Source organism: Sinohyriopsis cumingii, chromosome 3, assembly GCF_028554795.1.
Source record: "Sinohyriopsis cumingii isolate HCF-2022 chromosome 3, ASM2855479v2, whole genome shotgun sequence".
NCBI lineage: Eukaryota > Metazoa > Mollusca > Bivalvia > Unionida > Unionidae > Sinohyriopsis > Sinohyriopsis cumingii.
Genome location: NC_142963.1, coordinates 133249280 through 133275478, shown reverse-complemented (window position 1 = coordinate 133275478; position 26199 = coordinate 133249280). Strand labels below are relative to the sequence as shown.

At 36.6% G+C, this 26199-nt stretch overlaps 1 protein-coding gene across 3 annotated transcripts; it reads left to right on the top strand.

Annotated features, from left to right (window-relative positions):
• Positions 1 to 19433: 19433 nt before the first annotated feature.
• On the top strand, positions 19434 to 25795 carry LOC149803894 (uncharacterized). Of its 3 annotated transcripts, none has more exons than XM_089953712.1 (2): positions 19434 to 19520; positions 23187 to 25795. In XM_089953712.1, the coding sequence occupies exon 2, from the start codon at positions 23226 to 23228 to the stop codon at positions 24381 to 24383; it is 1158 nt and encodes a 385-aa protein (XP_089809838.1). In that variant the 5' UTR covers positions 19434 to 19520; positions 23187 to 23225; the 3' UTR covers positions 24384 to 25795. The 3 variants fall into 3 exon arrangements, with proteins under 3 accessions (XP_089809838.1, XP_089809839.1, XP_089809840.1); XM_089953713.1 differs by lacking the exon at positions 19434 to 19520 and adding an exon at positions 20364 to 20440; XM_089953714.1 differs by lacking the exon at positions 19434 to 19520 and adding an exon at positions 20466 to 20749.
• Positions 25796 to 26199: the final 404 nt, after the last annotated feature.

The window sequence follows — 26199 nt, the reverse complement described above, 5'->3', positions numbered from 1 at the left end:
AAATGCAACTGTCCGTGTCAAAGTACAGGACACGTTCCCCTAACAGTTCTAAAGCTTCGTACAATTTTAAGCGAGCATGAGCTGTCACGTAAGCCGCAATGATGACATTTCCAAAAGGGTCGTCTTGTACAAAGTCCATATCTTCTTCGTAATTGACCAAGATCAAATCCTCGCGAACGACGTCCACGTGTTTCATGTATTTGGTTTTGTCGTGAATCATCTGGAAGTAGCGGGAAGGTTCTGTCAAATATTCCGTCTTGGGTAAACACGGGTGTTGTGCCATTTTACCCCACAAGCAATTTAACATCACTTTGGCAAACGATCGCCTGCCTTCGTTTTTCTCGATGTGGTCTAAAGAGATACCTTCTTGTTCATAGTATTTCTCTTTGAATGTCTTTTCGTCTTCGGAAGTTTGACACCAGGACGGATAGCCACTGGCTTCTTGTTTCAGTTTCAAAAAGGCATCCACGTAGTCGGCGAAAATGCCTTTCTGACTGGGGTCACCCTTGTGGTATTGTTCTGTCTTTGGAAAGTGGCAAATTTCGTACACTTCTAACAGTTGGTATCCCATGTCCAGAGCTTTGAACAATTCTACGCTGACCCACGTCCCCGTCAAGGCCCGTTCTTCCTGGGTGTGCTGACAAGGTTGGTCTTGGTTGCACGTTTCGGCACAAGTACGGCACAATGGAAACATCAGTTTGCCTTGGCAATGGTGAGGTAAGACGGGATGGTACAAGTCCGTGGGAGGCAAAACTTTACACTTGATCAAGCCTTCGTATTGTCGAATGTTTTTCAGGTCGATGTGTTCCGTCAGCAATTGCGGGTGCCCTGCAGGAAAGTGACAATATTTGCACACGTAGGGATACAGCGAACACACGTCCAAGTATTTGATTTCTTCTCCTTTCTCTTCGTCGGCTTGGTACAGCAAACAGGTGGCAGTGGTCCTTCCTCCGTACAAACTATCCCTCGGGTTCAGCGGGTCCATCAGCTTGTAACTTTCCACGAGGCGTTTAAATTCGGGATCGGTTTTCATACGGTCATCGTATTCGTGTTCCCACATTTCCACCACTTGGTATCCTTCCTGTTCCAACTTTAGGCGTCGCTGACAAGTGTCCTGGTACAAGTCTTCCATGGTTCGTTGTAAAAACTGATTTTTAGTGCTACGATCAGGGTAACAGACGGGACATCCGTGAAATAAACAACCGTTAAACTCGTACACGATCTTGGGGTTTTCTAAGTCCCAACCATCAACCGAATACGTTCCGATGGCCTTTTCACCCCCTCCGTTGCGGGCATGCTGAATCCACTTGTCTTCCTTGTCGCACAAGTAATGTAACCAACGTAGGGCTTTGACCGAGTTTTGACGTTTGACAAAGTGGGTCGTTTGAGGACTGATGACAGCCACGGTGTTTTCAGGCATAAATCGTTGTCGATACACTAAGGAACACGCTTTGGCAATGGTGCAAGCTTCTTTCAAAGGATCGACCCCTCCGTGTTCCATGAACAGTTCTCGAAATTTTCCACAGCAACGCCGTAAAATGTCCACGTCGGAACGACAATACTTTAACATTTCTTCCTGAAAGTCGAAAGGGTCCGAGGCGTGAGCCTGGTACCAAGCGTAGAAAGCTTCTCGTTGTTCGGTACGCATGTTGTCAGGGTCGTAATAGTGAGCCTCAGGTAAATGGGGTAGAACGGCGTGTTGATTGGCTTCCGTATTGAAAAAGTGTGGAAAGTACCCTTTAGCCATTTCTGTCATTCCAAACATTTTAGCATTCGACTCAAAGGCATGGCCAAATAGCTCATCGAATCTTTAAACTGCACTTGTCCCACTTGCATGAAAATGATTTTGGCTCCGTTCAAAGTCACTTTAGGACGTTCGGTGCCTTGTTCCGTATAGTATCTCAAAAGAAACTGTCCATCGTATCCGGAGAAATTGTGAGCCATCACTGTGGCATGACGATGACAATCTCCGTAACGTTCGATGCCCTCTTGGCTCCACGTCTTGTCGATGGGGTCTAAGACCAATTGGGCAAAATCGGCTAACGTGTTCGGTCCTCGAAAGATTTTTTCACGCCCTCCGGGAATCTTACTGCAGTGAGGGCAATGACTGAAGATAGGTTCTTGAATGCACTTCTCGCACGCTCGTTGAGCCACGCAGAAATTAGGAATGTGAATGCCGGTCTCTTGCATGCATTCGAAATCGAAAAAGATGAAATTGCCTTTCTTCTTGTGACCGTCCTCTTTCTCTGGTGGGGGTTGGTATTTTTGCACGTAGCATTCGTGTTCCAAGTCCACGATGTGGTGACAAATGTGACATTTTTTTTCCTGAACATACGTGTGTCTTGGTACTGTTGGTACGTGAGCCTTGTCCACACGTAGGGCACAATCTCAGCAGTTGACAAGCACATTTCTGCTGTGAACCTTGCGTCTTCAGATGTTGTTGGTAACAGGCAGGGCTGACAAACGTGCGCATACAAGCAGGACAATGTACTCTTTCTTGTCCTTCGCTCAGACAAGGTGGAGAGGCCAAACATCCTGAGCATTTCCATCCACAATGTTTGTGTTGTTCTCGATTTTTATAGCCATAGTCACATTTCTCACAATAATAAACATATCCCAGGAATCCAGTGATAGTGGTAATGGTATCGAAATGGTCATCGTGATAATAGACATGAATGTATTTTCCATCCTTAAAGTCTTTCCCTCGAAACAACAGAGGTCCGCGCATTTCTTGAGGGTGCACTTTCAACGTGTAGAATGGAGCTAGGACATCTTGCAATTTTTGCATCTCAGGAATGCCACAGGGTGTGTCTTTGGACAGTCCGGCTTGTTGTAACAGGAGTTCTGCTTCATTTCGTTGTTTGGCTCGGTGCGATTTTCGAATAGTCTCCAAGGCTCTTTTCCATTCTACCGTGTCGTTCTTGTTGGCATAGGTTCGTCCCACAACGATGGCTCGGGCTAAACACATCTGGTCTTGAGGGTTGTTAATTCGGACGAGACTTGTTTTGGTGTTGCCAAGGTCGTCCACCAATAAGACCTTTTTGCGTCCAGTCCCTTGAGGAGGAGAGACGTGGGCCATTTTCAGTGTGGCTTTACCATCGGTGATGTCAAACTGATCATTAGATTGTTGTACGTGTTGAATCTTGTCCATGACTTTGGAAGGGGTTAGTTCTGCGGGTCTGCTAAACTCGATCCAAACAGGGGATTTCAAGCTGTCGTGATCTATGGATAGTGTCAAGCGATCGTCTTCTTTGGGTTGACATTGTCGCTTGAGTGCGGTGAGCAAAGAATCCCACATCTCGGTGATAAACCCTTCTGCTTTCTCCAATGGTACGTCGGACTTGAAATCTTTAAACTTCACTGTGTAGGTGTAAGCCTTGGTTCTAAATTTTCTAGAGGAGCGCTTTTCCGTTTCTCGAATGGAATAGTACTTTTCAGGGTTGACTAAGGGTGGTGAACTTTGTTTAGAGGGTTCGGATTCTGGTTCACTCATGTCCTCTTCAAAATCACTGGCATGAATTTGTTCCAAGACTTCAGCTCTGGTACGAGGCTTTAGATCACGTTTCTGCCTCTTACTTTCTTCTTCTTTCTTCTCGAATGAATAGGATCGTTTCATCTTGAGTGCAAAACGTCAAATGACTCAAGTTTAAACACCATAGACTAATTTATAGTCATGGCAAACCAGCGTATATAAAAGGGTGTGTGTCTTGTCCTTTCACTATTCATTTCACTCTCAAACCGAGCACAACGATGGAAGAGACTACCCAGATGGAACGTTTCATCAGAGCTTTGCGAGGGGTCATTAGAAAATTCTCTTCAGACCAGCCGACGAACTACTCTCCTTCCTTTCGAGATAAAAGTCAAGATACTTGCTATATCTGTCAGAAGAAAGGGCATTGGTCTTCAGAGTGTCCAGACCGTCAAAAAAGAAAAAAAACAGGGGCTAGAAAAGACAAAAGTCAAGATACCTGTTATTATTGTCAAGAAAAAGGACATTGGTCTCCAGATTGCCCAAAAAAGAAACAACAGGAGTCCGAAGAAAAGAGGGATTCTTCAGAACAAGAGAGAGATTCTTCAGAGGAAGAAAGCAGCCAGGTGAAGAAAAAGAAACAGGAGAAGAAAAGAAGAAGGGAAAAAAGTGAGGAGGAAAAGACTGTGACGGTGAAGAAATTGAAAAAAGAGAGAGAGAGTAAAAAAAAGAAACAGAAGAAGTGTATGAACTTTATAAAGTGTTCTGTTGTGAATTGTGAATTGGATTGTAACTATGGGTGGTACGATAGGCTTAGTCACAGGGTTGGCGTGTTTAGCTCGGGAAGGTCGTATTCTCTTCGGTCGTGATAAAGAAGTCTGATACATTTGTTTCAGACTTCTTAACTCCGCTAAAATGTCCAACAGTACCGTGGCCGTTTGATTTTCACCCTCTTGTTTCTTTGCTGCTACTTCTTCTTGTTGTTGTTTTTTCTTACCTCTTCTTGTTGCTGTTGCTGTTGCTGTAGGAGAAAAGCTTGTTCCGCTTCCTTTTGTCGTTGCATAAATTTCTCCAATTCTTCTTTCTGTCTCTGTCTAAAATTCTCCACTTGCAGTAATGAAGAATGAGACGAAGGTTCCGGAACAAATTCTTGCGAGGTAAGAAAATCCACAAAATCCCAATGTACCTCTTCTGAAAGTTAGTCCGGGTTCCCTTGGGCGGTCTCCACTGCTGGTGCACCCCAGTGAATCGTTTTCTGAGTTTCCGTCATGTTGAATCACTGTCTCGCATCGATTGACTGCACACAGGCGCTAGCGAGTCTATATAGACCACGTGACGTCACAGACTGCTCTCTTCGGATTGGATGCGGGCTAACTGAATTTTGTAACGCGTGTTTGGATTGGTCAATGAACTCAATCCGTTTCAATCCTTCCTGTCCCTATAAATAAGCGCAGTTCAGCGCAATCACTCACCTGTTCTCGGAGCCTCAAGATGTGGACCGACGTTCAATCTTCCACCCTTGTGTCAACAATGATGTTCAGGACGGACATACCCATGTATGTCCGGTCCAAGTGGACTGTTGTCGATAGGACAGATACTAGTCTATGGATGAGAAGAGTTTACATAGAAAGACAAGGATGCCTCAAGAGGGTACTTGTGTATGGACCTGCAGTTAGAAGGAGTTTAAGAAGAAGAAGATGTGACAGATGCCGTCTATGTTAATATTAACATAAAACCAAAGGCCCTTTTCAGGGCCACCCACATTTCTCGAAAAGAGAATGACTTTCCATTGCCTACCCCTTTTTTAAAAAATTTTTATTTTTATTTTTATTTTTTATTTTTTTTAATTTAAAAAAAAATCCCATGTTCAATTGCCTTTGTCCCTAGAATGGATATTTCTTTTCTCCCATTGTTCAATTGCCTTTGTCCCTAGAATGGATATTATTTTTTTTTCTCCCATTGTTCAATTGCCTTTGTCCCTAGAATCGATATTTTTTTTTCCATTGTTCGAATGCCTTTGTCCCTAGAATGGATATTTCCTTTCTCCAATGTTAAATTCCCTTGTCCCCAGAGTGCATGTCTTTTTTTCCCATGTTAAATTTCCATTGTCCCTAGAGTGACCCAGGGTGGTTAATGTTAAATTTACATAGTCCCCAGAGTGACCCAAGGGTGTTTTTAATGCTAATTCCCATTATCCCTAGGGTGACCCCATTCACTACTATCGTTCCATCTCTTAAAACTTGTACTTCACAGTCAGACTGGGTAGGGAAGTAACTAATTTTGCAAAGATATGATTAAATGTATTGGTGGATTTTTTATCTTGATTTTCATTAAATTCAAGATGAAATTCAATGACATGGTATTTGTATGATATGGCCAGCAATTAACAATTGATACATAATTCTGGAGACCTTAAATACATTCACTTAGTTGCTGCATTTTCTATTATTCAATTTAATTTCGAATTAAATTTAAAATGCATTTATTCCTTCAGTGCACAGCTTGACCTTTGAAAGGACTCCAGTGGTGTTGAAGCCATGAGCTTGGGGACTTCATTTCTTGCATTTATATTTTTGGCCAACTTCAGCATAGTTACTGATCAACTTTGTATTTATAATCATTTTTATAAAAACGTTGTAGGTATGATCATCCGCTTTTCGTAGAAAATGTAATGCATGTTAAACTCCAATTGAATATGAAAGTGAAATAACGCTTAGCAACACAGTGAGTGTATGATTGATACAAAAAATAATGTTTATATGTAGGAGTTTAATAACGTATGTCTATGCTGAAGCAATCATTCATTTTGGAAGTTAAGATGTGTACACTAAAGAGTATATTTTATCAATTTCCTTGATCATCAACATCACAAATTATTCTACATCGGCGTCAGTGGAAACAAAAGCATATTTCAACGCGGCCAACTTATCATCATGAGTGTAAAGATTACTTAGTTTGTGCCGCTTAATCTGAATTTATAAGGCATCAGAACAGGCGATTATCATGTGACCTGCTGGCCAATCACGTTTCAGTATGAATCTCTGTTGGCAATTAAGGCCCGAGGTCAAGACAAATGCAAATGATTTCACCCGAAACAAATATTCCAAACATACTATGGATCGGCATTACACTTGAAAAAACGTCCAAAGAAATTTATTCCATTACATGAGGACACTGATCGAATTGATGGAGCTTGCTGAATCGCTAATGTTAAGGAAGAAGAAAAATAATTCAAACAGAATAATATTTGATACATAAATTCTGTCAAAATGCATGATTTTAATGTATTAAATTTACCAGATATTCCCAATATTATGATTACATATGGAATTTACAAAACATGTTTCAATGAAAAAAAGATTTATGCGACTCTAATTAAATTTTCATTCCAAATTGTTAACAATTATATACACTGTCCAGTATCCTCTCATTGGAATATAGTCCAAATTATTATTTTCATTGAATTTCACATTTCTCTTGTCCAATATTTGTTAAATAAAATTAATGTTTTCATGAAAATAGTTATCATCCGCTCTTCATTTAGGCCAGACACGGTGAATGAGAGCAAGGTTTGACGTAGCCATAAATGTTACTAACAAAGAAAACCAGGAAAGTTGCAACATTTTAGACAGCTGTAAATGCAACTGGAATGTATCCCTTTAACGAAGACCCACTTTTCACTTATAAGGCTTTATGAATAATATATATACCGGATAGTGTATGAAAATCTTATGCTGCCTTGGTAGTATCACTCCAGGTATAACACTTATTCGGTGCTATTAAATATTCGGTGCTATTAAATTGCCCTGACAGTATATATGTATACAAGACCTTATAAGGCATTACTGATATATACCGTTCAAATGCTTAAACGCGACCATGATAAAAGACGAATGGGTAATGAAAATCGACATTAAGTGTTTCCTTTAATAACAATAGGTGAATCAGTTTGCGATTGAGGACAATGGATATTATTGTTAACCCGGGACATATACAGTTCTGCCTGAATACACTTACCTTTTAAAACTTCCTGTTTTGAAGTAACTTTCCTTTTCTGCATAGAATGATACCCTGAATTCACGTTTCTATGTTGCACCAGAGTTTGAGGATTGTGATGTATGTTTTATAACCAGGATATTTTGTTCTGGTGCATTTTGTTCTGGTGCATTTCACATAAATATATGATTCAACTATTAGAATCAAAGGTCTTTAGTGACTTTTAAAAATGTTATTGTGTTCATGTTTTCAGATAACTTTGAAAGGTTTTGATATAACTACATGAGTAATGGGATATTCTAATATTTGTTTGAAAATGAGTCTTAATGAGTTGAATGTAATAAACCACATACATTTAAAAAAAATTAACTTAATAGTGGGGTTCTAACGTGGTTCTCGTACGCGACGTCTCCACATAGTACCACTGAAACAAAGCAATTTACAATATGTCGCATGTGATTCTTTGGTGATAATGTAACGATATCGACTAAAACAATTCATAGGTAAAAAAAAACAGTATTACTTCACTCTTCAAATTATTAAAATTAATTCGCTTGGAAAGTCAACTAATTCACGAACCAGTATAAAATAAAGGATCACGATTAAAATAGATAAATAAATAAGTAAGTAAATAACTAAATAAGTAAATTAATAAATAAAGGTACATTCTGATTTTGCAGTTACTATTATTTGTATGTGGATATGCACAGACAGTTGATCCGTTCAGAATGTGTGAAAAATAAAGTGCACGTGATTATTACCAACTTAATTTCATGTTTGATACTAAAGAGCACACTGTAAGGAGACAAATGTCTACTAATCCACCGTTTACATGTTACATTTATTTATACTACCCTGGGGCACAAATGTGTCTCTTTCCATAAATTCATAAAGTTTTTTAATTTGCAAAGATACGACTCACAGTTTGACTATCACTTGGACATCATCGACACGAATTTATGTGCTAGTTACGGTGTGTAAATTTGAACTGTTATCTATATTTCATTATGTATTGTGTGATTGGTCTTTGTTCATAACTGAGGGCCTACCTGACTAATGTCTTTTTTGTAAATTACATATTACAAAGCTTATTGATGTATCTGATTGTAGATTATATATTAGGGTTATTATTAGTAGTAGATAAAAAATCTTTAGTTGGATTAGAGTTCAGGACATTGTTTTCCCCGTCGGGAATGTTTGGTGTGCCTGCTGTTTTATATGTTCTTTTCTAAAGTTTTAGTAATAGAACTGATATTGTTAACAACTTTGAATGTTCTAGAAATTAACGTTTGTTCCTCATCCTGATTGTGACTTAGGTAGTTATATAAGGGAACTGTACACATAAATTACTTTTTCCTATCTTAAATTTTAGTTATGTTCACATTGAATTTGAGATTTTTTATTTATTTAAATTATTCATTGGAATTACTTTGTGCACAATAATACTTTCGGACTAAATTGCTATTTTGGGATTATTGAGAACTCATTTAGAGATATTTTGGATTCTATCATTGTGATACATCATGACTGTTATCACATCAGAACTATTCCAGGCTATTGGTACGTCCGCGTTAAAGCTTGGAATTCATTCAGAACACCACTGGAATTAACTCCGAATTCTATAATTTTGGACTTATGATAGAACTATTAGGACTATTTGGGCTTTAATTCAGAATATTGTAAAGTCTTTCTAAATTTCAACTTTCTATATTACCGAATTAGATGAATTTTAGAAAACAAGTTGGTTTTCGCTCTTTTCTGTTACTTAGATTCAAACCATAGATTCTTTTCAGCTGTCAATGTTCAAGATTTGTTTCATTCTTTCTTTTATTTATGTCAGTTTGTAATAGTTTGAATTAGTGTAAGCTATTTCCTTGCAAAATAATTGATACTTTTTATGAGGAATTGTGAGGTAGTCAGTAAAATGGTTCCACAAAGTAATGCTACCTAAGTACAGAGAATAATACAAATTATTTTGAAATTAATAATTATCGTATTTCTTCGTTGATACACACCAAGAAATTTGTGACCAAAGCAATAATAATAGTTCTCTTGTAATTGGCAATATTGCAAACTAAGGGTTATGGTTTTGCTACCTAAGATTGAAAAAGATTTTTTGCCATGTGTGTTGTGTCAACCTGTTTGATTCTGGATTTTAATCTATTTAAAGAGAGAGAGAGAGAGAGAGAGAAAGAGAGAGAGAGAGAGAGTTAAGCGCTAGTGTTCGTGCGTTCTAAAGAGTTTAACTGTTGATGAAGTTTCAAATAAATACCCACATTATGACATAATTCTGGTTGTCGAATTGTTTATCTTGTGATAAATAATATAAAAGGCTGAAAAATGAAAGTCACCCTGGAACTCTATATTCCATAATAATACATAATAATACACATGGGGCTGATATTTTCTGCTAAAGATAGATGACAAAGGTTTCTGATTGTAAAAGCTTTTAAAACTTAATATATTTACATAACTGTCTAATTCTACCCTGGTGGAAAAATTATCTTGCAGCGTTATTTCTGTTTATTTCCTCCACTAGGTTAATGTTTCATTTCCAAAATGTATTTGTTCGATTCGAATTCTTGGTGTACGTGCATATATTGTAAATTATCATATATTATTTACGTCTATATGAGCAAAATTAGGAAAAAATACCAGTACTGTATAATTTGAATGGTGATTCTCCGAGTCATCTATAATATGAAATCTTCATATTAAACACCTTTAAACTGATCACACTAAATATAAACATCATGCTAAATATAAACATCATGAGTGTAAATCATATGTGTACAAATATAAACATCATGAGGGAGGGGGTACTATAAATAGGGGCTTGGGTTCACGGCTATACTCCTGGTGGGCGAAAATCGTGCACTCTTATATGTTTAACATAGATAATCAAGTTTATCTATGTAGCTTCACTTCATATTAAACCATGAACAATATTATGCTACCCACTTTTAGCACCCATGGCCGACTCTGCGGTTAACTCTTCGTTTCTCAAGAATATGGATGGACCTATTTAACCAATCACTGCGCGCGCGTGTACATTTTTCTCTCCTTTCTGATGCAATATGATTTGTCATGCTGTTTAAATGAGCCAATTTAAAGGTCACTGGTCATACTCCAAAATTGTTCTTTTTACATCAGATATGCATTATATGATTAAAAGTAGTTATACTTGCACAAAAAGAACAAAAAAATTATCAAGTGTAAAGAAGAAATAATAATTTAATTACTCGAAATATAAGTATACAACGCTCTTACTTCCCCTTAGATATAATTTCCCACCTATAGAGGACGCCAACCGGAAATGACGTACATTTATCCCTACAAGACGAAGTACATGCATCTTGTTGTCGAAAAATAAAACACGATAAACTAATGATAGGGAATATTTAGACGAAATTAATGAAAACTAATTTACTCTTCAGCCTTACATCGGTATGCGTGCACGACGCACTAGATTGTGTTGCTTTTAAAAATGCTCCATTGTTTCAATTTATTTTGAAAATTCCCGTTAATATAGGTAAAAATAATCAATGCTTTCTTCTCTGTGTCGGCAGAATTTATTTTAAAAAAAGAAATCGGCACACTTAAAGAATCCAAAGAAACCAAACTTTACTTCCTTTTGTCGGCCGACTTCATAAGAAACAATCGGCACACTAAAAATATACCAAAGTCAGTTTCCGGGGTTGGTTTGCTTTTTAATAAAATAACCTATGTATTTGATATCCTGTCGGTAAGTTTAAACTGAGTTTATTGCTCCCTGCCATTTGTGTTTATCACCCGGGCTTATATTTGTTTGCCATACGTAATCATAATTAATGTTTGCAGTGTAAATACTATACACAACAATAATTTGCTTTAATAATACTTTTGCAACCCATGCTAGCGAAAAGATTATCACAGTCACAGTCAATGTATTTTGAAATAATGATTTTTTATTTGCGAGATACCGTCTTATAGTTAACCTGGATACAATACAATCTGGACCAGTTTGCAACAAGTAACTTATCATGCGTAAATGGCAGGTACCTTCAAGCAATCGGGTGATATTTTCGTCTCATTTGCGATTTTGTTATTTGACATAAGCGATACACACTACACTAAGGATGCATATGCAAGCCGGCATCCGTTACATATAAGGAGTTCGTGGATATATATTTTTTTGTAAATAATTTTCGCATGATGGAAAAAGAAGGAATATTTGATAACAATGCAAGGTTAATTTATTTCATTTTATTTTCAAACAAGTGTATGTTTATCAATTTCTTTTGTACCGTGGGGGGGGAGGGGCACAAATTCAAAACAAAATTATTTCGTTTCTAATTTGTACGGAATAATGGAGTAAATATGATTGACGATATTGACTAGTAATGACAAGCTTTCAATTTACGCGCGCAAACACTAAGACAACTTGAAAAATAAAAACAAACAATAAAACTAACTGGTAAGAGCTTCATATTGCAGCAACTAAATACTGACAAAATGTTCAACATTATTCTCTCTCTCTCTCTCTCTCTCTCTCTCTCTCTCTCTCTCGTGTGTAATAGAGCGTGTATTGCATGCATCAGTGTTACAACGTGAAGCTTAAAATTAAGTATATTTGTTACAATATCTCATGTACACTTCTCTTAGCAAAATGTATACGTATTATGTAGAATATTATCTGTTAAGTATTATTGCTTTATAAAGGATTATTGATAATTTGACCGGAAGACTTCAACTGAGAATGTCGTTGTGCAGATGCATATATTTTTCTCTCATAAATATGTATGTTACGAAGTATGATTATTTTCTCTCAAAGAATATCAAAATAGTTTGTTTAAATTTGGTTTCTTTCCTAAAACCTATCTTACATAGCATCTACTTGTTTGTTGAAGAAAAAGAACTCATAAACTATTGTTAAATTTGGACGAAATGTCTTTCGAGTTGGGCCAAATTGTCTTTGGGCCAAATTCACTATAATCCGGCATAAATGATACAACTTTTCCATCCCTCCCCTATTCGATCCCACATATTAAATCCACATGGTCTTTCGGGGAAAAAAAAAGAACTCTTTTTCCCATCATCACTCTTTTGGTTACATCCGTATGCAACACAGTGCACCATATTTGCACAAAAGCACGATCGTATGATATATCACATAGACAGCTACGTGGGGAAATTAAACACTTGAAATGGCTAGGCTGAATAGATTGCATAACAAATAAACCCTAAACCTTTTGCTTTTCTTGTTCACGTCTGGAACTGAAAGTTACGCAGACTAATTAAGAATAATTTAAACACTATCAATTCATGCATCTCTCCATAAATATATCTGTCCCAATCATGCATTTTGCGGACCTTTGATAGAAACTACAGTTTGATACCTTCTTTTTGCATTGATAGTTTCTTTGTGTATATTATGTGGAGATTTGACAATATGATTAACATTCAAATAAAGGGTAAAAACGTGTTGGGTACAGTTCCTTTCGATTCACGTGATTTTCTGTGTTATAGCCACTAACTATTTCAGTCTCAGTATATAAATCAAGACAACTGATATTTGGTGGAAATATTTTTGAATATTCTTCGCTGTTGTTGATCATGAATAACTTGAATTTATTAATTCTGGGTCACTACTCTAATAGTGGAGCAGATAAGTGCATTTTTTCAAAGTTATCTTTGACATTGTTATGCAGTCATGAAATCTGCTAGAGATATTCACAATCGTGTATCGTTTCAGAAAGAAAAAAAACAAAACACTGAACACTTGAAAATTCAAGTTGGCAGCCATGTTTTGCTACTTAATTTACCTAGTTATCCATTTTATATTAAGTGCCCACGTCTGTTTGTGAGCGTGCAGTAACTTAACTTACACGTTTTCCGCCTTTTCAGATAGAGCAGGGAGACAACAGAGGATGACATGGCTTTTGGTTTTCTGAAGGTAAACTAATTGCACAGGACGTAAACGGCATTGAGTGAACTATCACGTTTGGTGTAACGAAAAGGCATGAACCAGGCTGTATCCCATGTGTTTACGTGAAAAGGTGCTGAAAGGATCAACCCTCGGCCTGAACTATTAACGTCAACCTCTCAAAATGACCATTCCTGGTAACTTTCAATCAAAATGGAAGAATTGCTAGAGTAAATGTTGCCTTTGTCACAAAAAAAAACAAGAAAGAACTCCAGTCTCCATCAAGTTCCTACAATGGAGAATAAAATGGCTGTAGCGACATTGCAGCAAATGCTGTAATAATATTAATGTGTTACCAATCTTCCTGGATACAACCAGATTATATCAAGGTGGTGGTACAGAAAAAATACTGATAAGGAACAAACAGTAAACTTTTGTAGATTATTGTTCAACAACACCAAGTTACAATCTACTGTTGAAACCGGCAGATCCAAGCTGCAACACAATTTCTCTATTGTCTAAATGTTTTTCGCATTAGAAAAAGGCTCCAGAGGAAAGCAATGACCATGAACGGGATTGAATGACTAAATGAATGTGCAAGAATTTTACTAATGGAAAGCTCTTGGCAAATTTCAAGGGTGGAGATGTCGTTGCATAGGAGTTGAAGTACCAACCTGCATGCTTGAGAGGATTATACATGTATAACAGAGTCCACCTGAACCATCTGTGGTCGATGCTAACATGGCACGAAAGGCAATCCACTTGCGTTTTCTGAAATAGACGCCTGTATAACTGATCTGCAATCTTGCAGTGAAGGTACTACTCCCACTATATTAATATTTGCGGATATAGACAAACTATACTAGCAACGACTTGACCAACTGGGTTTAGAGTTACCAGATGTCAACATGAGTAAGCTAAAAGGCCAGTTTTATCGTATTATCCAGAGCTAGAATCGCACCTGAAAGAAGAGGATGTATCCATTACTTTCACGAACGTTGTTCGCTTCGTCCTCTAGCAAGCTTTTGAGTATGGTGAAGACATTCTCCTTGCAAAAGTTTTCAAATAACGTGTGATCAAAACCATTAATTTGATGGAACTTTCCGCTACGGATATGTTTACGCAGCCATCCAACCAACACGTCTTCACTTTGTGGGCATGACTGAACGCGGTGCAGATATAAAATCACAGTTATGGTTTGATGCATCGAAAAGAGATGTGGCTATGACACGGTTTCTTCATTACAACTGCTACGCAGGTATAAAGAAGGAGCAGAAACACACAGACACTGCGAAGATAATGAGACTGCCTTCCATGATTACATACGAATGGTTATATTTGCAGAGACAAGAAATGGCAGCTTGTAGAAATACTCACGACAACAGATTAAGTATTTTCTGTGACAGAGTGCTTTAAATATTAACACAAATAGAAGATGGCATGGTGACGAAATATGTGGAAGATGGGGTAGTCTGCCCGCCGCATTAGCGACAATGGTTATTTACAGCATCTGCTATGAACAATATTTATCATAATCCAACTAATACAAAATGACAACATCATTTCATAGCACTAGCATGTCCATTTTGCAGTATCCAAGTCCAGGTAATAAAGATGATATGCATGAACCACTTCAAGTCAGAGAAGGGACGTTAAAGACAGTCTCAAAGCTTCAAGACTTGTTCACAAACATTCGACCATCTTCCTATACAAAGAAGAATAGAATCCAAATTCATCCTCATCCCGAACCTCAGTTTTGTTTATGCTATGTACTGGGTTACAAAGACAACGTCTTACAGCGGAATATCAATGTCGACGATGTTGTTAGTGTATCGTCATCAGCTCGCTATGCATCTCACAAGAGAAGCCAGAAATATGAAGTCAGCATCACCTTTCGTCCTCTGGTATTGCCATCATAAAACACTTGATAGATAAAGTCCGACACACGGTAACATTTCTGAATCCAGGACAAACACGTGTAAGTAATGCCAACATGTCATTCTGTGCACTAGCCAAGCAGATACAGCGGCACTGGCCTGAGTGTTGTGGTTAGAACAAGTATGGAGGGTTACAAATTGCAATGGCTGCATTGAGGACAAATAAATCTCTGTTTCAAGCCTCGTCTGGCACTGAAGAATCCCTCCTATCTGCATAATCGATTACATGAACACGTCCAGTTTATTAGATAACAGCATGCAGTCGTTACGAGCTCGTAAAGGCAGCACGCGTTGAATATTGCAACGACGTAGCTTTAAGCTCAGAAAACATCATCAGTGTTGACGTATACGGCAAAGTCCAGAGCTCCAACTCTAGTACCATGTATTAAAAATGGAGCTGACAATGTTCACACATATATGGTCATATACTGAAGGAAACTTTGCAATTGACCATTAAGCACTATCTGAACATATGCTTTGCCGACAACAATGTGAATTATGCACAGTGGCTTCCCATTTACCTTAGATACATGATGCCACATCGAATTCTCACGAATAGCCTTTGAAAAGGGTCACGACCGGGCCAAAGCAATCATCACACGAGACGGAGGAGCCACTAACCTGACTGAGAATCCATCGGCACTTTGACGGACTGTTGGTGATTGGTCCTCGGGTGAGCAAACTAGTCGCTGAGTACGCGGCAATGGTTAAAGATGCAAAATAGAGCAGGTGCCATCTTGAAAAAAGCAAACAGTGAGTCAAACGTAAATGTACTCATGACTGATGTTTCAACAGGGTCCTCGTGATCAAAGCAAACAACACAGATGTCGTTATAATAGCAATGTACTTCTTGCACTCTCTGAAATGAACTAGGCCTTGAGAATTTATGAATAGTTTTTGGCCAAGGATCAAATCTCAGATATATTCCTATACATGTCATCGTTTCTAGGCATTCAGAAGTCAAGTGAAATCCTCTTCTTCTATGCCTTCAGCGGTTGCGACACCGTGTTTGCGCTCCGTAGCAAAGGATAGAAGTGCATGACATTGAAACCCTGGAGAAATTTGCTGTAACGATATATGTTAGTTCCAACACAGCTGCAAATGTTAATGATGCAAGACTTCAATTTTTTTCTCCAAAAACAGAAATCGATTTCTCGGATTCTGGCTGCCCTCTTGAAACATTCGAAAATAAAATATATTTTTAGCATAAAATGGATGCCATTTTGAATCTTCTTTATAATTAACAATTATTAGCATTTTTGTTTTTAACTTACATCCCAAGCAAAGATATGGACACCAAAAACTTAGACTTAACATCTTTGCACATAAGGTAACAAAAATAAACATATTGGCCATCTTGAACAATGGTGGCCATTGTTAATTTTTAGGTGGCTCACTTTTTTTATTAAGTGCCTCTAGGAAATAATACGTGCCGAATTTGGTGATTGTAATCCTCATCCGGGGTTTTGTCTTGCGTTTTAGTCATAAAACTGATGTTTCTCTAAAAGTCTCGAATTAATTCTTTAACATCGGAGCAGAATCAAGCTATCATTGTTGTGTACAGTATTTGATTCGGAATTATTCAAATTATTTCTTCTCTGGAAATACAAAAGTGCTCTGATAACATTCTTGAACATAGAGACTTGAATTTACAGTGAAATTTCAAATCAGGATATAATTCTTGGATGGTATTATTGTAATGCAACAAATGAATGTGTTGATACATTGAAACTAAACACGCCATTACAGCACATCAACACATTCAGACTTAATCTTGATTTCCACTAAAGGTTTTTTTCTGAACTTTAAATTCTGAGGACATGTGTCTGTAATTCTATGATTATTTTGGGATTTAATTCGTAATACCATAAGTTCTTTTTTCCACTTTCACTTTGTATTATAGGGAAATACATTAATTGTTGAATTTAAAAACTTGTTACTTTTCAATATATATATATATATATATATATATATATATATATATATATATATATATATATATATATATATATATATATATATATAAACACACAAATCTACAACTACAGACTGTGTCCGGCGTTGAAAATATGTAAGACATTTAAAGAGTAATATGTTCCGTCTATATATAATTCTAGAAATTAAATTAATAGCATAATTCCAGAGATTTCAAGATAGAGTTCTTTCTATTAGATATTCATCATAGAAAACGCATACTATTTTATTACTTCATCGAAACTAAACACATTATATCTTACAAACATGGCAGAAGCAATGTTCCATCTTGGATTATAGTAAATAAAGACTACTATCAGATTAATATCTTTGAAATATTCTTATATCTTAATCTCTTAATGACCTCTCCTACCTTTAAAATAATCTGTTCTGGAATTGATTCCAGCAAATTGCATGTATGTAACATACATCAACTTGTAATGTCCCTATCATTGCAAAATATGACTCTATGGGGCGACAGTAGACCCTTGAAGGTCCTTTTAGACCCTTAGCTACCTCCCAATAGTCCTTTTATGCCACAACTCCCTTCAAGACCTTTCCTTCCATTGAAATATTCCCCTATCATCAATGTACCTCATACTTAATTTATTATATGACGATTAACATGGGAGTTCGTAATCTTCCGACACATAAAATTAGTCTCGTAATCTTGGATTTTTTTTAAAATCGGTAGGCCCTAAACGATCAAATGCAAATATTGCAAACATCTGGGAAGAATTTTAGACCAAGAAGTTGGTCTCCGCTTTTTTTATCCTGACAGCTGTCAGGAGAAAAGAAGAGGAGACCTATTTGTTGGTCTAGGAAGGATTTCATGCCACGGATTAAAAATGCTTGGATTTATTAATATAAAAGTGAGGGGACAGAGCACATATGCATACAATTAGTCTTAAGATCAAAACGTGCATTAGGCAACTTCATTTCATTGTATGTTAAGACATAACATCTAACTCGCACACTAAACGTATTTTATCTACTCAAGGGAAGCCAACACAAAACTTCAAAGGGTCCAAGCGGATATATCTGTGATATACTAAAAGGCTTAGAAAGGGCTCAACATGAACTAGGGGAGGGGATCATGTCTATATTTTATTTTGCTCGGGAGGAGGTGTCCAGGGGGAAGTTTGTCTGTAACCCAACGCCACCCTACCCCCAATCTCAGTCGGGTGCCATTAATTAACTATACTCTGTTTTCGACAAATTATCAGCGGGAGATTCATTTTAAAAAAACGCATTGACAAAGCAAACGTATATCTCGACCACTCATCCAGATTAACACACACATCGATGAAAATTTCTATTAAAACAAAAACAAAACTTCTGATAAATTCGGCCTGGGAAAAAAATAGAAGAACCAGACCGGCAATTTCTCGAGAATAGCAGTAACAGTGTAGAATTCCAAGTTGTTGACCGCAATTCTCAGGTCTCACTGGACAGTTTAATTGGTGAATTTTCATCCGACAATGATCTACTGCTGAAAAATGAGAATAATTTTACACTGAAGATACAAATAAAAACAAACTAATGATTTTTGTAGAAAGCATACATATGAGATTTTGACAGCAAAGAGCTTTTTTAAATATTTTACTGTGACAAGGCAGCTAAAAGAAACAATATGTGTCTTATGCATGAATAGAGTTCACTAGTACTATAACAAATTAGCTAGTCCTACAATGTAAGACATAGCACATATTGGTTTTGTTTTAGTGCTACGTCTTACTATCCAAAAAACGGCCTTGTATAGCGCGTTCTGATGTCGTTAACATCGGAATGAGTAATCAAAGTTTCAGGAACATCTCACATACTTGGCAGCCTATATCGACACTCTTCCACTAAGTTATGTGTAATTAATATACTTAATGTGCTGTCTTTATCCTGACGTAATGAAAATATGATACTAGCAAATGGACGCATTTTCACGTTCCGTTGATATATATTTGAATTTGTTGCAATGCGACGGTAGTCGAGGTATGTCGAAGTAAGTTCAAGTATGTTCATGTTGGGGATATGTTTCTTCAACAAAACGAACCGTTGCTTACAGTTCCAATAGGCATAATATATTTTTATTTGTTTCGTTAAAGAATAATATTTCAACTCAACCCAATTTCGGCATTCCCGGCTTTCGTCGCTTTCCAGCCAACTGAAATGTATGCCAACGAAACTTGAAAACAGGTCCATTTCTTTTGTGAGAATTTGAATTTATTAGAGAAAAGACATCAGAGTAAGTAAGGTCTGACTGAAATGTCAAAACTTGACTTTGTAGAAAAGCGTCGTTTTTTTTGAGTTGTCAGTTGTGTGAAATATTCCTGAAAATTTGACTTTCGTAACAATGTTTGTCGACATCAAAACACGCTACACGGCATCGTTAGTTAAGCGGTAAGACCTAGACCAACAAGTTGTTCTCCACCTTTTTTTTCTTTTTTTTACTGCCGGCGACAGTCAAACACATAAAAAGGTGGAGAACAACTTGTTGGTCTACTGTAAGACCTTGACGCTCACAACATAAATATCAGCGTCGAGGTCTTACATGTTGGACTACCCTCAACCATCTAGATTTTTAGATATTTACCTCTGTAGTAGACACACGTAAATAGGTAAGCCAATGTGGCTACTCATTTGCAGCTCCAGTTAAGCATTTGATCTCAATGCTCGTCTGATTGTGACAAGAAGTCACCAACAAGCCTGCCCATTTCCAAGCCTAACTCAAAGTAAATCTAAACCACATTACAGATTTAGCTTCTGTGTGAATTTATAAATGATAGGTGTCAAAATACGAAACTATCCAGAGAGACCTAAGTTATCGCAAACAGCGGAAACACAGTAGACTGGTCCCCGGTAACGCTTTATGCTTTTGAATGTGGCTAACTCTACTTATCAATCGAGAATTAGTATCTTATTATCATGGTACAAACCTCATATCATTGTCAAGAGCAAAACATGCCCAAACACCGAATTCACACACATATATATATATATATATATATATATATATATATATATATATATATATATATATATATCTTTAATTAGGAGACTATAATAGTTCAATAAATCAAATGATGGCCTTAAATTAGGAATTTACGAAACTCTCCAATGCGACCTAAATTGATGCTAGCTTGCATGATTTCGGTGAAATTCTAGGTAAGTATTATATTGGTTTAAAAACCTATGTATACTCTTGAAACTCCCTGATTGTATGAATTTGACCCATTGTAGCCTTCCAGCTCCAACATTCAATGCAAAAACTTGGATAAGGGTTTTCCAAACTGGCATTCATTCGGATTATTTTAAAAATATTATAGGCTATTTAGGATTGAGAGAAATTACTATAAATATACGTTAATCAACCGAACCGCAACTAGCGTGCAGAACTCACAACTAAAAGGGTGAGATATCGAATCCTACCATCGGACCTATCAAGGTCAGCTTTGTGATGTGTTTTTGGGCAAGGTACTTGTATACTCCAGTTGCCGCGGCAGTTAATAACCTATTTGTGTTGGTGTGCCGTAAAGCACCTAACCAGACGTTAATCACAAGTGTTCGGTGCGAGCTTAATGTTAAGAAAATCAATAACCTGAAGGAAAAATATATAGTTACAAAATTACTTCCGATTACCCCCATGCAATTTTATGTGTGCGTCCCTCGATCCTAAATATGTATGTCCATTCAATCCCATGATGAAGCTGAACGTTTTGTTTGTTTGCATTTTGTACTTTTGTTTTTTATTGGGGTTTCTTAAGCTGAAACTAAATATAAAAGGTTATCCTATTACTACTGGGTTATGAAGTTTGGCCCAGACAGCAACTGTTACGCACCTTGCTAATTCAAAGTTTTCCATGAGACTAATACAGTAGATGAAGCCAACTGCATATTATCAATATCATGCTATCAGACCACCAAATATTTAAATATTTAACAGTTTTACCATATAAATGAATTATGCATACAAGGATTGGAAATTCTCCCACCTCATATTATATCACATTCACTGTAGCTCTCACATGAAGTTACATGGGAAAGTGACTATGATGTTTTGTACATGCAGTAAAATGATAATATTGACAGCCACTGACCATTTAAAATTGAAAACAATAATAGATTTTACAGTTTGTAAGCTTATAACTAATGAATAACATCTTATATTAGTTGACATTAGTTTTAGGTGTGTACAGTAAGATGTAGTAACAATAATGCCTTTGTTGAGGAAGGTGCTTTTTACATGTGGTGAATTGTCTAAGTTCACTGACAGATAATCTTTAAAATTTGATGAGATAAATGTTACAGTTCCAGTCCACATCAAAACTCTCCACTAATGAATATATTGTGTCTATTTACATTATATAAATTATGTTCTTTGACATGCCTTATGTGGAGAAAGGTATCTTGCCAGCCTTTTGGTTCTGAAGTTCATCATTTACATTTGACATTTTAACAGAATACTTAAAATGCCAGTTACAAAGAAACTACACAGATGAATAGATGATCCCTTCGAACTTTCAAATATAGGACAAACTTGTTCATATTAAAACATTAATTTCATTTTAAAACACTTTGTATAAGTCGGCCACACTTTCCTTTATTGTTTATTTATTTCTCTCTTGCTAAATCCCAAGAGATTGAGTAGATATGCATTATCTTTTTGAGTCATTGCAGTATCAGTCATGATCTTCCAATCCCTGTATTTACATGGTCTTATCCACATCCTACTATCCAATATTTTAAACTGCTGACATCACAAGAGGAGACATGCTCAGACTGGCTTTGTTATGCAAGAATTAATATTTGGAATGGTTATAAGTCTGGATATGTGCAGTTTAAAATTGGAATAAATCCAGGATGCAAGCACAGTTTGAAATGGAAGTAAATCCCAGATACAAGCACAGTTTGAAATGGTTATAAATCCTGGATATGAGTACAGTTTGAAATGGGTATAAATCCTGGATACAAGCACAGTTTGAAATGGTTATAAATCCCAGATACAAGCACAGTTTGAAATGGTTATAAATCCTGGATATGAGTACAGTTTGAAATGGGTATAAATCCTGGAGATAAGCAGTTTGAAATGGGCATAAATCCTGGGTATAAGCTCAGTTGGGAATGGGTATAAATCAGCTTAAAATGGATATAAATCCTGGATACAAGAACAGTTTGAAATAGGCATAAATCCTGGATATAAGCACAGTTGGGAATGGGTATAAATTAGTTTAAAATGGATATAAATCCTGGATGCAAGAACAGTTTGAAATGAGTATAAATCCAGGATACAAGCACAGTTTGAAATGGATATAAATCCCAGATACAAGCACAGTTTGAAATGGTTATAAATCCCAGATACAAGCACAGTTTGAAATGGTTATAAATCCTGGATATGAGTACAGTTTGAAATGGGTATCAATTCTTGATACAAGCACAGTTTGAAATGGGCATAAATCCTGGATATAAGCAGAGTTGGGAATGGGTATAAATCAGTTTGAAATGGATATAAATCCTGGATACAAGAACAGTTTGAAATGGGTATAAATCCAGGATACAAACACAGTTTGAAATGAGTTTTAATAATCAATATCGTATATACTTGCTTATAAGTTCTTTGGATCAAACTGAATACAAAACAGATACAGATCTGCTATAGTAATAATGCACCTCAGATTAGGGGCTTGTTCTACTGTTTACTCCTAACTGCACAGACCCAGATCTGTTGGTGCATTATGCAATGACAGGTCTGGATCTGTACACTTTTGTTGGACTCGGCTAATAAGAGAGTATATACATGTCTGATGATTAAGCTTTAACTATATAATTCACATCGTCCTGACACAGATGTTGGAAAAACTGCATCTGTTTATAGTGTTTACTGTATTCATTGTTATTCCATGATCTTTTGTAGACTGTCTGCCATCACCAAGTGGTGTCTGCTTGAATTGCAATGACTGGAATAGTTTCCCAAATGGAAGAAGATACAGGAAGCATGAAGTCAATGAACAATGAAGAAGAGCAAGATGGAAACAGTGGAGGAAAGAGTGACAAAAATGTGTTTGGTAAGAAGTTGATGGAAAACTATTGTGGCCAGGATTGCATGGCACACACTGCTAAACAGGACGGGTCAGGTTGTAAATTAAATGATACAATGAAAGAGGAAAGGAAGGGAAAAAAGGAGATAAAAAAGCGATATAAATGTGATTTTTGTAATGCAGGTCTTAGAGACAAAGGACATGTTGTCGCACACATGAGGGTACATACTGGCGAAAAACCGTATAAATGTGATTATTGTGAGGCACGATTTACACAAAAAGGCTCATGCAATTTACATGTGCGAAGACACACCGGTGACTTGCCCTATAAATGTGATACATGCAAGAAAAAATTCCCATCGCGTTATAAGCTTCAAGAACACACTAAACAACACTCAGGCAAAAAGAATTTTATATGTAAAACATGTGGAAAATGTTTCTATACAAGGTCACTACTTGACATGCATAAAAAAACACATTCTGAAGACAGGCCATGCATATGTGACATATGTGGGGCAGGTTTTAAGAAATCATGTGCACTTGTAACACATGTGAGACGACATACTGGAGAGAAACCATACAAATGTGATATTTGTGACAAAAGATTTATACAGGTAGGTGCAAAAAATCTACATATGAGAACGCATACAGGATACAAACCTTTTAAATGTGACCAGTGTTCACAAACATTCACAGTAAAGAGTAGCCTTGAAGCACACTTGAGAAACCACTCAGGAGAGAAAAATTATGAATGTGATGTTTGTAATGTAAAATTTAAAGAGCGAGGTTACTTACGGGCTCATCGAAGAATTCACTATGAGGATCAAAAGTTTGCATGTGAACTGTGCAAGAAAAAATATATACAAAAGGGGCAGCTTGAAAGGCACATGAAGATACATTTAGATGTAAAATCCTTCACTTGTAACATCTGTGGCAAAGGTTTCTTTGAAAAATATGACCTTCAAAGACATACAAGTACAGTGCACACCGATAAAAGACTATTTGCATGTGAAATTTGTGGTAAAAATTTCAAATGTAAAAATAATTGCAGACGCCATGAGAAGAGACACTAGGTTGAAGCCTTTCAATGGTGGGTATTTGAGAGGTTATCCTCTGAGGTATCATAGTGAATAGATATTGATCTAGAACTATCATATCCATGTCCCAGCTTTGTCAAAGGATACATCTGTTAAATGCCATCAGTTTGAAGCAACCTGGCAAATACAGATCATCCATATATAAGTAAGCTCAAAAGCCGACACTGGTGTTTGGGTTACCAATTCTTTCCCATGACCATTTGAGTCATTTCCCTACTCAAGACTGAGATTTTCTAGCTTAGTAAGCAGAATTTTGAATAATAAGTGATGGTTCTCTACCGTTTGATATTTTGGTCAAGTGTAGCTGTACACATTATTTTAGAGGAATGATACACCTAGCAATACAGTTGTTTTAATGAATAAAAATGTGGAACTTAAGAAAGTGGTACACAATAATTGTGATGAACAGATAATAACTACAGTTAGATACACTTTCTGTTGAGGTTTTCCACTAATTAATGGCAAATCAGTGGATGTATCTCATCAGGATTACAGCTATTATGATCTTGTCAACTAATTTGCGGGAAGATGTTGCATTTTGTCCATTTGTTTGTGTGTTTATGCATACAGTATCCCCTAAATGTATGGTACCATGCATGGCCTACAGTCAAGAAAATTTGAACATCCTAACAAGAGAGGTAACTCAGCCATACCAAATCTAAGTTACTGTGATCATATTCCCACCAACTCAAATGTTATGCCATCAATATACTGGACTCTTTACCTACAATATTGAAAATTGGTATGTGAATACATGGCGTTTGTATTAGGATTTCAAAAATTGGAGCTTTGGACTTCTCAACCTGGAAAACAAATTGTGTCTGGGATCAAGACACTGGAGTTCCAATCCTAATGTAAGAATTGCTGTTTGTTATGTTTCTACCATGACATTTTCTAATGGTACAAGCAAAAATTGTACAGGAAAAATTATACAGTGTACTGGCCCAGTGTTTTCATTTAGTCTGATTAATAAATAAAATGAAATTTGAATGAGACTCAAATGTTAGGAGAGAGTCAGCTTTTGAATAAAGACCTATCACAGAAAAGTTTGCTGCTAAAGTTAGAATTTATCTGCCCTTCCCCAAGCTACACTTAAAATATATTTTATGTATAAAATGAATCATTTTTAATCGTGATGAAACAAAGGAAGTTTATAGTGATACTTTTTCTTTCACAGTATGACATCTCATTAAGAACAAGGGTGATATGTTACTATTTTGAACATAAAACTGAATTTATTTTGAATATTTAAAAGAAGCAACTGAATATACCAGAAGTGTTTTAATGGAATCTACTGATAAATCTTTGCTAACTTTGCAGAGTCTTCTTGGTTGCACTATAACATCCCATATTACAGTTGTAATGTGAATAAACAAGGTTTTCACTCATTTTGTTTTAAAACTTCAGCATTATTTTCCATTGTCTTAGTGCAGGAATATTTAGATTACCCTAAGAATTTACTAATTGGTCACCAAATTTGTTCCTCTGAAAGTTATTAGCATGTTTGTTTACAGTGTTTGGTTCACCAGAAAGAGAGGTACTGTTCCAGATCTTGCCTTTTTTAACGTCAGTCTTTACTCATTAGCTTTCAAACAAAGCTGACTGCTACAGTGGCTTCAGTGATTACAGCATCTGCCTCGGATGTGTGAGGTCATAGGTTTGAACCTCGGCCAAGTCATACCAAAGACTTACAAAAATGGTGCTAACAGCTGCCTCGCTAGGCGCTCAGCATTAAGAGGTTAGTGCTAGGACTGGTTGGTCTGGTGTCGGGATAATGTGACTGGGTGGAACA

What these genes read in the sequence shown, in the direction of transcription:
- LOC149803894 (XM_089953712.1), top strand. Translation starts at nt 23,226, where the DNA reads ATGACTGGAATAGTTTCCCAAATGGAAGAAGATACAGGAAGCATGAAG.